Source organism: Panulirus ornatus, chromosome 55 (genome assembly GCF_036320965.1).
Source record: "Panulirus ornatus isolate Po-2019 chromosome 55, ASM3632096v1, whole genome shotgun sequence".
NCBI classification, from domain to species: domain Eukaryota; kingdom Metazoa; phylum Arthropoda; class Malacostraca; order Decapoda; family Palinuridae; genus Panulirus; species Panulirus ornatus.
Genome location: NC_092278.1, coordinates 37,037,156 through 37,054,140, shown reverse-complemented (window position 1 = coordinate 37,054,140; position 16,985 = coordinate 37,037,156). Strand labels below are relative to the sequence as shown.

The 16,985-nt window shown below is 38.4% G+C and overlaps 1 protein-coding gene across 7 annotated transcripts in view; it reads right to left on the bottom strand.

Moving 5' to 3' along the window:
• The window catches only part of LOC139765693 (fasciclin-2-like), a 276,821-nt gene that overhangs the window by 18,804 nt on the left and 241,032 nt on the right, over window positions 1-16,985 (bottom strand). For 4 of the 7 annotated variants that reach the window (XM_071693461.1, XM_071693455.1, XM_071693456.1 and 1 more), the window contains 2 exons: window positions 2,400-2,607; window positions 2,011-2,133 (listed from right to left, as the gene is read on the bottom strand). In XM_071693461.1, the coding sequence (XP_071549562.1) occupies window positions 2,011-2,133; window positions 2,400-2,607 (331 nt within the window). The remainder of the gene's footprint in view (window positions 1-2,010; window positions 2,134-2,399; window positions 2,608-16,985) is intronic. The other 3 variants (XM_071693458.1, XM_071693459.1, XM_071693460.1) reach the window with 1 other exon arrangement.

Genomic DNA, 16,985 nt, shown 5'->3' with positions numbered 1-16,985 from the left:
CTAAGAATTAGTATATAAAAGTGCGACTAAGAGCAAAGACAGATGGTACAATATCTACAACCATAAGGCAACATACAAGTGGAGTATACAAGGAATCACTGGATATATCATAACTGTTTGCAGACAAGCTACAATAGTGAAATATTCTATTTTGGGGAAACAAATTAAGAGCTTCTTAAGTCAAATCGAATATGTGGAAGCATAAGTACCATGCATTTTTTAAGATTCTCAACAAGAAGTAACATGAGAAAGATACCAAGTGGGAAACAAGTGGTCATTGTTTAGAGAAAAAGTTTGAAAGTGTTAAGTAAAAGAATTTAATAATATTACAGATAGAAGGTAAGAAGCTTAGGGATCAAGTTAAAACCCATCAAAAAGATGTCATAAGATGAAAGGGGAACTTAGTGAGCTCAAAAATAAAAGTCTCACCCTCCTGAATGTTCAAAGCCCTGAAGTCATAAAGCCCTTTTCATCCCATCCTTCCATCTCTTTGGTCTCCCCCTCCAACTTGGTTCCTCCACCTTTGACACATATATATAAGTCAAGTCTTTCTTTACTCTTCTCCAAATACACAACCATTTCAATACATCCTGTCATCTCTCTGTCTTAATCTGCTTACTAACAAAAATCCCATACAAAATCAAACCTCCATACATCACTTACTGTCCTAAAGCAGTTCATTTCCAACACAGCCAAACTCTTCTGTTCTTTTACATTCAGACTCCAAGACTAGCATCCATACAAAACCAATGGGACTACTATACCAAAAAGCATACCTAACTTTGTCTTTACACACCTCCCCTTCCAAACACTCCTCAACGCACCCAAAACATAAGCCCCATCCCCATCCTATGATCAGCTTCAGCTCTCATATTTCCATCAGTTACCATGTCCACATCCAGGAATATAAAGCACTCCAAGTCCTTCACCCCCCCCAATGTATCTCATGACAGATTCTAAAAATATCGTTGGTAATACTACTTATCGCTCCATCTTTAAACGATGGCCATCATCAACTGATGAAATGACCAGGGATGGTAAATGGTTATATTAAAAGTTTCTGGAATCAGTCCCAGTGCAAATACCTATTTCTATATTGGGTACAATGTGATACTCTTTACCTCCAATTTCAACCACTGATGATCATTGCTTATGGCCACGAGCTGTTACAATAATATTTACTTTTTTTCTCTCTGAACTCTCTTTTCTGCACTCTTTTCTTCTATAATCAATACAATTCTGAATAATCATTGACAACATTCTAACATTTGATATAAATCCTATCATATATTCTGATTAGGTAATTGGACAATGTACTCAAAGGTGCCAAATGCTTGGATGACCTGTAGGAAGTAAAAACTACATGATATAAAATTACCCCTACATTATACCTTAAAAATAAGCCATGTTGACTAAAATCAGGCACTGAAGCAAACTGCAAAATGAAATTTTGCCAAGCATATCAAAAGCAGCAATCATAATGCCTTCTGAGCTAATCACAGGAAAAGAAATGTTACACAAAGTTTCTTTACAAGAAAACTTGCTTGATTCCTTCTTATATAGGACTAAATGATGAACTACACACTATTCATATCTTTTACAGTGGTATTTATCAAAATATGCTTCAGCTTGAAATTAAACAGTAAAGCAGCTTACTGACATTAACGTATCCATTCTCATTTTATGAACCATTTTACGAATGCAAACATAAATACTACAGCACTATGGGGTATTCATTCTTTTTCAAGCATTAACCAACAGATTTCTTTAAAAATGGGAAAGGAAGGGTAGCAGTGTAAAAATATTTAATTATGACATATTTAGCTGCAGTCTTGAAACTGATAATAGCTTTAAAAGTTAAATAAAAAGGTAAACTTAATATCTTATCAATAGCTAGAAAAAACTAACATCCATGCAAAAACACTTTACTGGAAATAAAAGTATCACTGCCTATGATTGCAGGTTATGCTTAATCACAAACAATCAATATTTTAGCATAACCTTTCTTACGTTTCTTTTTCTGTTATAGTTTCAACTTTTTTCTCGGGGGGTTTCTGAAGTTCCTTCTCGGGGACAGGTTTTTCATCGATGGTTTTGGTTTCATCCCTGGATTCTTCGTTGAGAGTATCAGCACTAAGGAGGAAGTGGAAGACAGTAGTGTAACACTTACAGATTGTCATTCTAAAGATGTATACCCGACGAATACTTGGACAAGTATTACACTACTTTATTGTGCATACCATAAGTCTCTATGTTAGGAAAGTTCTGAAAAGATATACCTAATACTAAAACTGGAAAGTTGATAAACTACATATTTACAAAGCATCTACAATACCTACTATTTAAGGGCTATCATAGGAAAAGGGAAGCAAGAGAAAACGTAAATATAAACGACTTACCTGGCATTTTGCCCATCCTCAAGCATCGCTTCCTTATCTTTATCTTTCACGCTCTGTTTTCCAACGATGGTTGCAGTTAAACCAGCATTTTTTGTAAAGAAGCAAGCCACATCAACAACAACTGCAGTGACAAGCACTGCGATGACAACAATTGCAATGATGATTCCAATTCCAAGACCAGGTTCCGTGGTTTCCTCAGTGTTGGGGCCTGAGGACAAGACAGCATCAGCTACAACCATCACCAGCAGGCTACCGCCACCACTGAAATCTTGACTGGTAACCTGCTTGCAACAAGTAACACCAGATTTTATTCTGCCAAGCTCTCAGTCTACTGGTAGCGACAGCTCTAATTCCTAACTTGCTTGTTGCACACAACAAAAACATTTTGATTGCTAGTTTATATCTATGTATATGGATACTTGGGTTCTCATGCAAATTCAATTCTGAGAAAGTTTTAAGCAACCCTTTCAAATTACCAAGAATAATGACACTGGCACCTACATTAAAATCTGTCATCTTTCAGGACTATATTATACTACTGTCAGTTTGTGTTGCATACAACTAAACAAGTAAGGGGTAAGCTATTTCTTTGCAGTATTTACTTTTGCAATGTAAATTAGTGTGTGTATTTTGTCATCAAATCTTAGTTAATTCATTAAATTTGTTCTTGGAAAAGAAAACTGCACGTTAATAAACTTGTTAACATTAAACAGACACATTAACAATAAGAACCCTCCTGCCCATCTGGTGAGAGATAGAGAAAGAAAATGAGAGAGAGAGAGATGGAGAGAGAATGTGAGAAAGAGAACAAGTATTAAACACTGACAGCCACTACAATAGTTGTAATGCTCAAGAGTTAACATATGCTGCTGTAGGGAAATCCGTTTATGATGCCCTCACTTACACTACTGTGCGTTGCTCTGGTGTTCCAAGACTGAAGTAAGGTAGACGGTAGCACTGGTTGAGAGTGGTGATAGTTGACAGTAGGTGGCCAGGACCCAAGCCTGGTTAACCTAGGTCCCATCCAGAAAACGCCAACTACTGAGGGGCGCGGTTGGGGCGTGGTGACAAACTGGATAATATTAAGGGTGGGATGGGGGTAGGTGGAGGGTATTAAAAGTGGTGAGGATTCAGTTTAGAAGATGCAGAGATAGTTTTTCATTACAATCTAGCAGCAAAGGAGCTAGACTGTTGAAAAGACACGTCGTACAAACATTGAGTTAAAGTCGAAATGAGATGACCCAAGAGATGCAGTATTTTTAAAAAGCAACTTTAGTACTTATAAGTAAATTGAGATAATATGACAGAAACAGATTTTCTGATGATGGTTAGGACAAGAGTCCTCATAGGGAAGGCTCCCAAGCATAGTCAGGTGTAGCACATATTCACAGAGATATACTGTAGTACGAGGTAGAACCATGAAGAAATCCTTTGGAAAGAAGCTATGTCTAGTGGCGCAATATATTTGAGAGTAAAAGCGATTAAATGCTCATACCAATTAGTATTTTAAGATAATAACGCCCATATAGTAAACTGTCAAATAAGGAGACAGCCAGTAGCAATGGTCTTACAGACCTCAGAGGAGAATTCTTATAAAAGCACTTACCATGATATGGTTTTGGGACTCTCAAGTGGAACCATAGTCCCCTGAAAATTACTAGTGCTTGGTGAACAATAACAGTCAATCAAGCCTGGTGCAGCAAAGCCAGCAGCCCTCAAATAAAAACATGAATGTGAGGAATATTCTTTTGTGACTAACACATTTTTGTTTCACAGAAGTCACTGATTTATTGCCACAGTAACTGGGTTCTATCAATTCAAATTCCTGCAGTTTCAGTCATGTGTCAATTCTAAATCACACCTAATGATAGGGTTACTATTGCCAGTCACTTTCAACTTCACTCCATGGATACACTTGCATGATCTGCTCACCTACTGCTAGAGTGAAAATGCAATCTACCAGAGATAAATGGCACATCAAACTATGGGATAAACTTGCATCCGTATTATTCACTACATTGGTGATATGGCTGACGGGGTTCAACTTTAGAACTATTATAGGTCAGTTATATGAACCTGAATATTGTCTTCAATACAGGCAGCCTCTCTAATTTCTCAATAATATCCTCACAAGATGATCGTATAAAACTTGCAACGTAAGTGCTACTACGTATTCACCCTAAGAAAAGCTGGGAGCAAATATTTGAGGTGAATCATTCATAAAAAATCATTAAAGAGAAAGCAATGGTCAGCTTGCTGTATCTTCAACACTGCCCTGTTTCTTGAAAAGTATTGTGCGTAGCATGAATTAGGATGTTTCATATTTCTTTCATATAATTAAAAAAGTGATATGTATTTCTCACATTCAAAGTAGTAACAAATTTGCACTTTCAGAAAGATTTCAACTGCAAAACCTATGTTACTAAGGAAAAATTTCCACAAATACTTTTTTGTTACAGCTATGCTACAGCCAATACCTGGTATTTCAGAATCAATGTAAAAAGTGCATCATAAAAACACACAATTACACTGAGACTAGCGCAGTATATCTACGAAAATGCCATACAAGAAATAACGTCTGGTATATAGAATTTAATAAAAATTCAACATAACTGGGAAAGGTTACTCAAAACCCAGATTGTTTCCAATCAAAACACAGCTAAAACGACATCAAGTCCTACTAAACTGCTGCCTGTTGCAGTGGATAGTGCTTCAATATCTTTTTAACTGCCATTCCTGTTATAGGAAGGCACTTTTGGGAACAAAAAATGGCTTCATTTGCAGGCATACACTGCTGTCGCAATATTTCATTTTTTTTTTACTTTACAACAGACAGAAAAATCATAATCTCAGTTGCTTGAAGGTCAGTTCAGTGGTTTCATTGTAAATACAGGGTTAAGGACCAGTGGCCCCTAATAACACATAAAAAATTACTCCATATGTCTTATAGATATTTCATACCTGATTGCTGTTTCCCATATTTAGGAAGTAGTGCAGACAGACAAAGAAAGGCTGCATTTGATCACATCCATTCTGTAGCTGTCATATGCAAAGCACCAAAACACAGCTCCCTTTCCACAACTGGGCCCCACAAAATTTTCCAAGGTTTCCCCTAGTCACTTCACATGCCTTATTTCAGTCCACTGACAGCATGTTGATCCCTATACATGTAAATCACATTGTTCCAGCTTACTCTGTCCTGTGCATACCTTTCATCCTCCTGCACATTCAGGCCCCAATTGCTCAAAATCCTTTTCACTTCATCCTTCCATCTTTAATTTGGTATTCCTGTTGTCCTTGTTCCCTCCACTTCAGGCACATATATACATGTGGTCAGCTTTTCCTCACTCATTCTTTCCATATGTCCAAACCATTTCAGCACATGCACTTAAGCTCTTTCTCCAACACTCTTTTCATAACCACAACTCTCTCTCATCCTTTCATTACTTACTCGATTATACCACCTCACACCATATGTTACCTTCAAACATTTCATTTCCAACATCTACCCTCTGCACAGCTTTATCTTTAGTCCATGCCTTGCATCCACATAATATTGTTGAGACTACTATACAGTATAACTTCAAACATACCCATTTTTGCCCTCCCACATAATGTTCTCTCTTTCCACAAGTTCTTCACACACTTCCACTACTATGGTTACATTCACTGCCAAGTCCACTCCCAGGCATCTAAAACTAACTAACCTGTCCCTCAAACCTGCTAAATCTAATAACCTCGCTTTTATTCACATTTACTTTCAACTTCCTCCTTTCTCACATACTTCTAAATTAAGTCCCCAGCATCTGCAGTTTCTCTCAAATGTGACACCAGTGATGTATCATCAGCTAACAAATGACTCACTTCTCAGGCCCTTTGATTAACCAAAGACTGCATACTGCATTTATCCCCATCTACACTCCTCCCATTAACAAAATGAGCAACCATGGTGATATCACACACCCCTGGCACAGACTAACCTTCATTGGAACAATTCATTCTCCTCTCTTCTTTCTTACATATGCCTTACACCTCTGATAAAAACTTCCAACTGCCTCAAGCTGCTTTCCTCCCACACTTGCATACTTGTTCACTCTTTCCTGTGTCAATGAGGAAGCATCAGGAAAAGCTGATGAAAAGGCCTCAATTGTTCACTTCTATTCTATAGCTGTCATGTGTAATGCATGAAAACCACAGCCCCCAATTCACAACCAGGAATTATACAACTTCATATGGACTCCCCAGGCTGCTTCATGTGCCCTTCTTCAATCCAGTGTATACAACATATCTCCAATTCACTTTATCCTGTGCAGCATACCTCCTGCATGTTCAAGCCCCAAGCACCCTTTAGTTTTGTTTCACTTTAATTAAAGCAATAACATCCAGATTCCTTTCTCAAATATACTACCTCTCTCTCCTCGCTTCTCATCTTGATTACACCCACACACTACATATTGGCTTTATCTTTTGTAGAAAATGAAATACAGGAAAGGGGGTTCCAGTCCCACTTAGTCACCTCTTTGACATACAGGGAATACATGAAGTTAAGAGTTCAACCCATTCACTGTGATCTGCAATACATATAAAGATACCCAAGTGTGCCAAGGGATTTCAAGAAAGCAAAGGGCTACTTTTTATATTCTAATTTTGGAAACTGGTAGAGTAATCATCCCAGAGTAAAATACAGACAGACAGACAGACAGACAGACACACACACACACACACACATATATATATATATATTTTTTTTCATACGATTCGCCGTTTCCCGCATTTGCGAGGTAGCGTTAAGAACAGAGGACTGGGCCTTAGAGGGAAAATCCTCACCTGGCCCCCTTCTCTGTTCCTTCTTTTGGAAAATTAAAAAAAAAAAAACGAGAGGGGAGGATTTCCAGCCACCCGCTCCCTCCCCTTTTAGTCGCCTTCTACGACACGCAGGGAATATGTGGGAAGTATTCTTTCTCCCCTATCCCCAGGGATATATATATATATATATATATATATATATATATATATATATATATATAATTTTTATCATGACTAAATGTAGTAGTTACAATAAACATATGGCCTTCCATCAATTTTAGTTTTATAATCCAGCCCTAATCCTAAAGTAATTGAATAGCCCTGGTATAGGGGAAAACTGTTGGACTGTGTAAAAGCCTTCTACGGAGGAGCAGATGCACGCGTAAGAGTGGATGGAGAGCTGAGCGAAAGTTCCGGGACACATGTAGGTGTGAGGCAGGGATGTGTGATGTCACTGTGGCTTTTGAATATGGGGGATACGGGGGAAAGAATACTTCCCAAGCATTCCCGCGCGTCGTAGAAGGCAACTAAAGGAGACAGGAGCGGGGGACAGAAACGCTCCCCTCCCTGTATTTCAACTTTCTAAAAGGGGAAACAGAAGGAGTCATGCAGGGAGCGCTCATCATCCCCAAAGGCCCAGACTGGGATGTACATTTTTTTTTTTTCTTTTTTTTTTTTGCTTTGTCGCTGTCTCCTGCATTTGCGAGGTAGCGCAAGGAAACAGACGAAAGAAATGGCCCAACCCACCCCCATACACATGTATATACATACGTCCACACACGCAAATATACATACCTACACAGCTTTCCATGGTTTACCCCAGACGCTTCACATGCCCTGATTCAATCCACTGACAGCACGTCGGCCCCGGTATACCACATTGTTCAAATTCACTCTATTCCTTGCACACCTTTCACCCTCCTGCATGTTCAGGCCCCGATCACACAAAATCTTTTTCACTCCATCTTTCCACCTCCAATTTGGTCTCTCACTTCTCCTCATTCCCTCCACCTCTGACACATATATCCTCTTTGTCAATCTTTCCTCACTCATTCTCTCCATGTGCCCAAACCATTTCAAAACACCCTCTTCTGCTCTCTCAACCACACTCTTTTTATTACCACACATCTCTCTTACCCTATCATTACTTACTCGATCAAACCACCTCACACCACATATTGTCCTCAAACATCTCATTTCCAGCACATCCACCCTCCTGCACACAACTCTATCCATAGCCCACGCCTTGCAAACATACAACATTGTTGGAACCACTATTCCTTCAAACATACCCAATTTTGCTTTCCGAGATAATGTTCGCGACTTCCACACACTCTTCAACACTCCCAGAATTTTTGCCCCCTCCCCACCCTATAATTCACTTATGCTTCCATGGTTCCATCCACTGCCAAATCCACTCCCAGATATCTAAAACACTTCACTTCCTCCAGTTTTTCTCCATTCAAACTTACCTCCCAATTGACTTGACCCTCAACCCTACTGTACCTAATAACCTTGCTCTTATTCACATTTACTCTCAACTTTCTTCTCTCACACCCTGTCTCCTGCGTTAGCGAGGTAGAGCAAGGAAACAGACGAATGATTGGCACAACCCACTCACATACACTTGTTCATACATACATGTCCACACACGCATATACATACCTATACATTTCAACTTATACATATATATACATACACAGACACACATATATAAACATGTACAATACTCAAACTTGCTGCCTTTATTCATTCCCGTCGCCACCCCACCACACATGAAATGACACCCCTCCCCCCCGCACACACGCGAGGTAGCACTAAGAAAAGACAACAATGACCACATTCCTTCAAACTCAGTCTCTAGCTGTCATGTATAATGCACTGAAACCACAGCTCCCTTTCCATGTTCAGGCCCCACAAAACTTTCCATGGTTTATCCCACACGCTTCACATGCCCTGGATCAATCCATATGTATATATGGAATGGATATATATATATATATATATATATATATATATATATATATATATATATATATATATATATATATATATTATCCCTGGGGATAGGGGATTAAGAATACTTCCCACGTATTCCCTGCGTGTCGTAGAAGGCGACTAAAAGGGGAGGGAGCGGGGGGTTGGAAATCCTCCCCTCTCGTTTTTTTTTTTTTCTAAAAGAAGGAACAGAGAATTGGGCCAGGTGAGGGTATTCCCTCAAAGGCCCAGTCCTCTGTTCTTAACGCTACCTCGCTAATGCGGGAAATGGCGAATAGTTTGAAAGAAAAGAAAAGATATATATATATATATATATATATATATATGGAATGGATATATATATATATATATATATATATATATATATATATATATATATATATATGGAATGGATATATATATATATATATATATATATATATATATATATATATATATATATATATATATATATATATATATATATACTTCCCACGTATTCCCTGCATGTCGTAGAAGGCGACTAAAAGGGAAGGGAGCAGGGGGCTGGAAGTCCTCCCCTCTCAGTTTTTTTTTAATTTTCCAAAAGAAGGAACAGAGAAGGGGGCCAGGTGAGGATATTCCCTCAAAGGTCCAGTCCTCTGTTCTTAACGCTACCTTGCTAGTGCGGGAAATGGCGAACAGTATGAAAGAAAAAAAGAAAGAAATATATATATATATATATATATATTCATATTCATTCATTTATTTATTTATTTTGCTTTGTCGCTGTCTCCCGCGTTTGCGAGGTAGCGCAAGGAAACAGACGAAAGAAATGGCCCAACCCACCCCCATACACATGTATATACATACACGTCCACACACGCAAATATACATACCTATACATCTCATTGTACACATATATATACACACACACACACATATACATATATACACATGTACATAGTTCATACTGTCTGCCTTTATCTATTCCCATCGCCACCTCGCCACACATGGAATAACATCCCCCTCCCCCCTCATGTGTGCGAGGTAGTGCTAGGAAAGGACAACAAAGGCCCCATTCGTTCACACTCAGTCTCTAGCTGTCATGCAATAATGCCCGAAACCACAGCTCCCTTTCCACATCCAGGCCCCACAGAACTTTCCATGGTTTACCCCAGATGCTTCACATGCCCTGATTCAATGCACTGACAGCACGTCGACCCCAGTATACCACATCGATCCAATTCGCTTGATTCCTTGCTCACCCTTCACCCTCCTGCATGTTCAGGCCCCAATCACTCAAAATCTTTTTCACTCTATCTTTCCACCTCCAATTTGGTCTCCCACTTCTCCTCGTTCCCTCCACCTATGACACATATATCCTCTTGGTCAATCTTTCCTCACTCATTCTCTCCATGTGCCCAAACCATTTCAAAACACCCTCTTCTGCTCTCTCAACCACGCTCTTCTTATTTCCACACATCTCTCTTACTCTTACATTACTTACTCAATTAAACCACCTCACCACATATTGTCCCCAAACATCTCATTTCCAGCACATCCACCCTCTTGCGCACAACTCTATCCATAGCCCACGCCTCTCAACCATACAACATTGTTGGAACCACTATTCCTTCAAACATACCCATTTTTGTATATATTATGTTCCAATAGCTTGCCTAACCTCTCAGAGGATCAAAGTTTGCTTGTATATGAGGTGATATTCCTGTCAGCACTGCCAGATACACGAGTATTCTTTGGAGTTTTCCCTTTCCACATCCACTTCTTACTTTCATTTTGCTAATACATTTAGATTCTTTAGTGTTTACTTCAGCATAAATCAATTTGAATATTTTTTTATGAATACACCCAATCCTTGCTTTATGTGGGATTACCATACACAATTTTGCTATTTTTGCGAAGAACCTACTTCTTCCAGTCCTCCTTTTTATGCAGTCAAAATTCCCACTATGTGGGTGCAAGCAATAGAAAGTATGCCAAAACTTTAGTATGGGCTGGTGGGCAAAGTAAACATGGGTCTCAAGTGCACCAGGTTCCAATAAAGGGTCAGTCTTGCAGTTACCATCATTGTGTGTAGATCTGTGTAACCCACATGATTTGAGTATATTTGCTAGTATGGTTTTCCTGCAACCCACTGTGATTGTGTAATATGGCATCCAAACATCCAGCAAATCTCCTACTCTTGAGTCAGTAATTAGATATTTATGAAGAGAACCACTCTCACCTTAGAAATAAAACTAGAAATCTCAGACATGCTGTTGCTGGTAAGGGAGCATCAGTGCTTAAGTGTGCTTACAACCTGGGTGGATCTACAATAAACCTCATAAAGAAGAATCCACAAAAAACTCTTAAGTACTGTAGTCCAATCTACTCCATTGTCTGCCAGGGAAACCACATGGGTTAAAAATCCACTTATGAAGACAGAAAATACTCTAGTTATTCAGAGTATGAGATGAAGAAGAAAAGCAGCCTCAGTAACCTTAAGCTCAGGTCTAAATCTTTAAAGATTTATGAGCTTTTATGTGAAGAAGACAATGCAGCTGAGCCAGAGCCAATTCAATCAAGTGATGGATGGCTATATAAGTTTATTCGATGTCAGAAGCTACATAATATGAAGATAACGGGAGAATCCCTCTGTGCTGACCACGAAGCTGATGCTCACATCTCATTTTTCTCGGCATGTTTATTGGTTTGCTATATATGTTTCTCTTTGTGCAATAAGAAATCCACATAAAGTGAGGCATGGGTATATGTAATACTCTTGATACATATTGGAAAAATTCAGAGATCTTTCCAACAAAGTTATTTCAGACCACAGTTTCGTTTATTTACTTATGTAAGCCCTAGCAGTCTCTCTCAAGTATTTTTGCACTATAAAGAGTGAGTTACTCCATAAAAAAAATAAATTTGTCAGAAGAAAGTAAAGGAACAGGCTATAATGATTTCAAACATACTGTACAGTTTCCACCTCCTGGCAACTCAGCAAGGATCTGCAATTATAAGTTTGGTTATTTACATTCTTTCTTCAATTTTCTTTCATTACATTTATGTGAATATAATTAATTTTTCAATATAATGTGGTCAGCCAACCTCAGCTGATTTCCCCTATCTGTTTTCTTTGTCTTTTGTGTGGCACATGGATTGTCAATTTCAGAGATGTTACTGTCTTCAATTTCACTTTTCTCATTTTTCTTTTTCACTCTAACTCACTGAGTTCATCAGACTCTACTTCACCCAGGATATCAATAATTTCTTACAGTACCACTCCTTGGGCTTTAGATGGGCCAGCAAGGGCCAAAGATTGTGTGAAAGCAAGTGGATACAAGTCTCTCTGACATTGTGATGGCAATTGGCTCATTGTCTAGCATCAGTTTCATGTATTGCTATTTCTTAATACTGTCACTATTCTTCTTCCTGCTAATACCTCAGGCATGAAATTTATCAAGGTGTTATCATAAGAAACCCTACAGTCAGTGGAAGTGAATGGATTAAACAAGTACTTCCTAGCATAAACATATATTAAATGTTTAACCCCTTAAATTACAGAAGCATTTGCAGAGCATTCATCTGTCCTTGCATCCACATTTGATATAGAAAAAAATGTGATGCTTTTGTTCCCCAATGCTCAAGTCCACTTCCTGCATGACAGATAAGTATTATGGCCCTTCTAAAATGAGTAAGAAGCACTAAGCATTTGGTGCAGAAGTTGTGGTTGTGTTAACAAAATGACAATAATGTGATAATGCAATATAATGGTATATAATCCCCTATTGATATTTGGTAAGAACTTTATTTTCAATTCTATGGTAATCTTTATTGTACTTAACACACAGAACAGCATATGAGGAAACGTGTTCCGAAATAATCTTTAGGGGAATATCTCTATCTCAAAAAATTATATCTTTGATAACATTGGTTTTGTTTACAGTGATCTCACTTTCAATTAACACTTTTCAGGAATGCATCCAGTACATTAAACAAAGAACCACTGTAGTATGAATGATCTGAATTAGATAAAAGCATTTTATTAACACAATGTTTGTATTATTAAACTCTATACTTTGCTAACCCATCAGAATTACTGGAAATATTCAGCACCTATAAGTATACGTCAACCTGGGCTTAACTATTCAGCAACAGTAAACTCTCTTTAATATTCTTTTTAGCTTGTGCAGGACTGACATGATGCAGCGAACGGTCCATTGGAAAAATCACATTAAACTCTGCACTGGCCATATAGATATAAAAATATGGTAAATATTCGAATTCTCTCCCATATGATGTACAATACTTTACTTTAGCTTCAAGAGATATATACAAAGAAATATAAAAAAAATTGTTGCAGCTGCACGAGAAGGGATCATACAAATAATATGATTAAAATTTCTTGAATATTTCAGGTGAAATGTGGTCTATTACTCTGATTAATGATAAGTTTTGGTGGTAGGCTGAGGAAAATTAAGAACACATTTTTTCAGGAGGGAGGGTAGTGTTGCCACCTATCAGCAGTAGAGCTGAGGGATATAAATTTGGTAGAAATAATCTACGGAAAAACTGGGTACGGAGAATGGGTGGAAGGTAAGGACTTGTTTTGGGGTATGTTAGTTGCATCAAGTGCGAGACTGGCTTAAGGTCTAGGTACACTTTATTTGGCAACTGTGATAACAAAAATTAAGGTAAGAATGGTGTGAAAAAAGAATTTGGATAAAAGCAGCACTGGACAAAATGTGCACATACAGGCGGAAGCATGAAGAAAAATCACCAAAAGGTTAGAGATCAGTAAAGTAATTTGGACAACACTGAAAACTAAAACACTACCTCAGGAAAAAAAAAGGCTTGGTATTACTGTCATCAAAGTAGACACAAGCATTTTCTTGAAAATCATGGCTTGCAAATTGCTAAATCCACTACACAAAACTTTCTAGTTAGCCTTAATGACACAGAACTGATTTACTATATTTCAAAAGATGCTACTTGGAAAAGTTTAGTTAAAACTATTAAGTAACTATCAGAGCTTATTTTCATTCTTAGAATGATAAATAAAAGTTCCACCTTAAGAATATCTTGTATTTCCAAACCATTTGTACAGTATCAATTACAATCAGCATCAGCATAGTAAAAGGGCAAATGGCCCTTAGCTAAGGGCAGTCCTAATTACTGCTAGTGCTACAGTCACCTGCACTACACAATTAACAAACAGTGGATATGAACCACCACAGAGAAACAAGGGACAAGGCCAAAGAGGCAGGTCTAAGTAGTGGGTACATGGGTAAAAAGCTTCTAATGAACTGAGAAATTTAACAACGAGCATCTCCACCAGTACCTGGTTATTTTCATTTTTTGAAATTCTGAAATGTTGATGCCAATCTCTTGTTGGCACACTACAAGGATGTATGTAGTTGCTTTTTACTACCAATGCATGCCACTTATATGCATGCTGTAATCGCAAACTTATACCCACAATAATTTGGGGAAACTGCTCGATATACCAGCACCACATTAACTAAGCCCAGTTCCATAGATTGTGAATTGTATATGGCTGAGTCTCTGAAATATTACTATGAATTCCATCATAAACTTTAAACAAAACCACAACCATTCAACAAAAGCTGTCATATTTTGTTCATTCTATATATAGTATTCAACAATAAAGGGCTACTGATTACTGTGATAATTGCAGTGAAAATGGTCCAAGTCATAAAATCAGTAGCATTCTTTACTACTAAAACAGCACTGATCTTACCCTTAACATGCTTCAGTGGTTCATGATATTCCATAAATCATCTAATAGTGCGATACATCATGCATTTCAGTTCTGGACCCCTCAAATTGTGAGAAAGATAGAGCAACTTCGATAATTCTGGATCCCTCTAATCATGAGAAAAATTTTGAGGCTGCACTCCATAAAGGATCAAGGAAATGGTGAATTCCCATCCATCAATACAGCTTTGCCAAAAGTGTATTTGAACTCAGAATGTAACCTCTTGCAGAGGGTTTTCCTAAAACACACACACACATATACATATACATATATATATATAGAGCAAGGAAACAGACGAAAGAATGGCCAAACCCACCCACATACACATGTATATACATACACATCCACACAATCATATATACATACCTATACATCTCAACGTAACATATATATACACACACAGACATATACATATATACACATGTACATAATTCATAGTCTGCCTTTACTCATTCCCATCGCCACCCCGCCACACATGAAATAACAACCCCCTCCCCCCCTCATGTGCACGAGGTGGTGCTAGGAAAAGACAACAAAGGCCACATTCGTTCACACTCAGTCTCTAACAGTCATGTAATAATGCACCGAAATCACAGTTCCCTTTCCACATCCAGGCCCTATAGAACTTTCCAGTGCTTACCCCAGACGCTTCACATGCCCTGGTTCAATCCATTGACAGCACGTCGACCCCGGTATACCACATCGTTCCAATTCACTCTATTACTTGCACGCCTTTCACCCTCCTGCATGTTCAGGCCCCGATCACTCAAAATTTTTTTCACTCCATCTTTCCCCCTCCAATTTGGTCTCCCACTTCTCCTCGTTCCCTCCACCTCTGACACATATATCCTCTTTGTCAATCTTTCCTCACTCATTCTCTCCATGTGACCACTATTTCAGAACACCCTCTTATGCTCTCTCAACCACACTTTTTATTACCACACATCTCTCTTAACCTATTATTATTTACTTGATCAAATCACCTCACACCATGTCCTCAAACATCTCATTTCCAGCACATCCACCCTCCTCTGCACAACTCTATCTATACCCAACACCTCGCAACCATATGACATTGATGGAACCACTATTCCTTCAAACATACCCATTTTTGCTTTCCGAGATAATGTTCTCGACTTCCACACATTCTTCAACGCTCCCAGGACTTTCACCCCCTCACTAACCCTATGATTTACTTCCACTTCCATTGTTCGATCCGCTGCCAGATCCACTCTCAGATATCTAAAACACTTCACTTCCTCGAGTTATTCTCCATTCAAACTTACCTCCCAATTGACTTGTCCCTCAACCCTACTGTACCTAATAACCTTGCTCTTATTCACAATTACTCTCAGCGTTCTTCTTTCACACACTCTACCAAACTCAGTCACCAGCTTCTGCAGTTTCTCACAAGAATCAGCCACCAGCGCTGTATCATCAGCGAACAACAACTGACTCACTTCCCAAGCTCTCTTATCCACAACAGACTGCACACTTGCCCCTTTCCAAAACTCTTCCATTCACCTCCCTAACAACCCCATTCATAAACAAATTCAACAACCATGGAGACATCACACACCCCTGCCGCAAACCTACATTCACTGGGAACCAATCACTTTCCTCTCTTCCTACACGTAAACATGCCTTACATCCTCAATAAAAACTTTTCATTGCTTCTAACAGCTTGCCTCCCACACCATATATTCTTAATACCTTCCACAGAGCATCTCTATCCAGATCCATAAATGCTACATACAAATCCATTTGCTTTTCTAAGTATTTCTCACATACATCCTTCAAAGCAAACACCTGATCCAAACATCCTCTACCACTTCCGAAACCAAACTGCTCTTCCCCAATCTGATGCTCTGTACATGCCTTCACCTTCTCAATCAATACCCTCCCATATAATTTCCCAGGGATACTCAAAAAACTTATAACTCTGAAATCTGAGCACTCACTTTTATCCTCTTTGCCTTTGTACAACGGCACTATATATATATATATATATATATATATATATATATATATATATATAT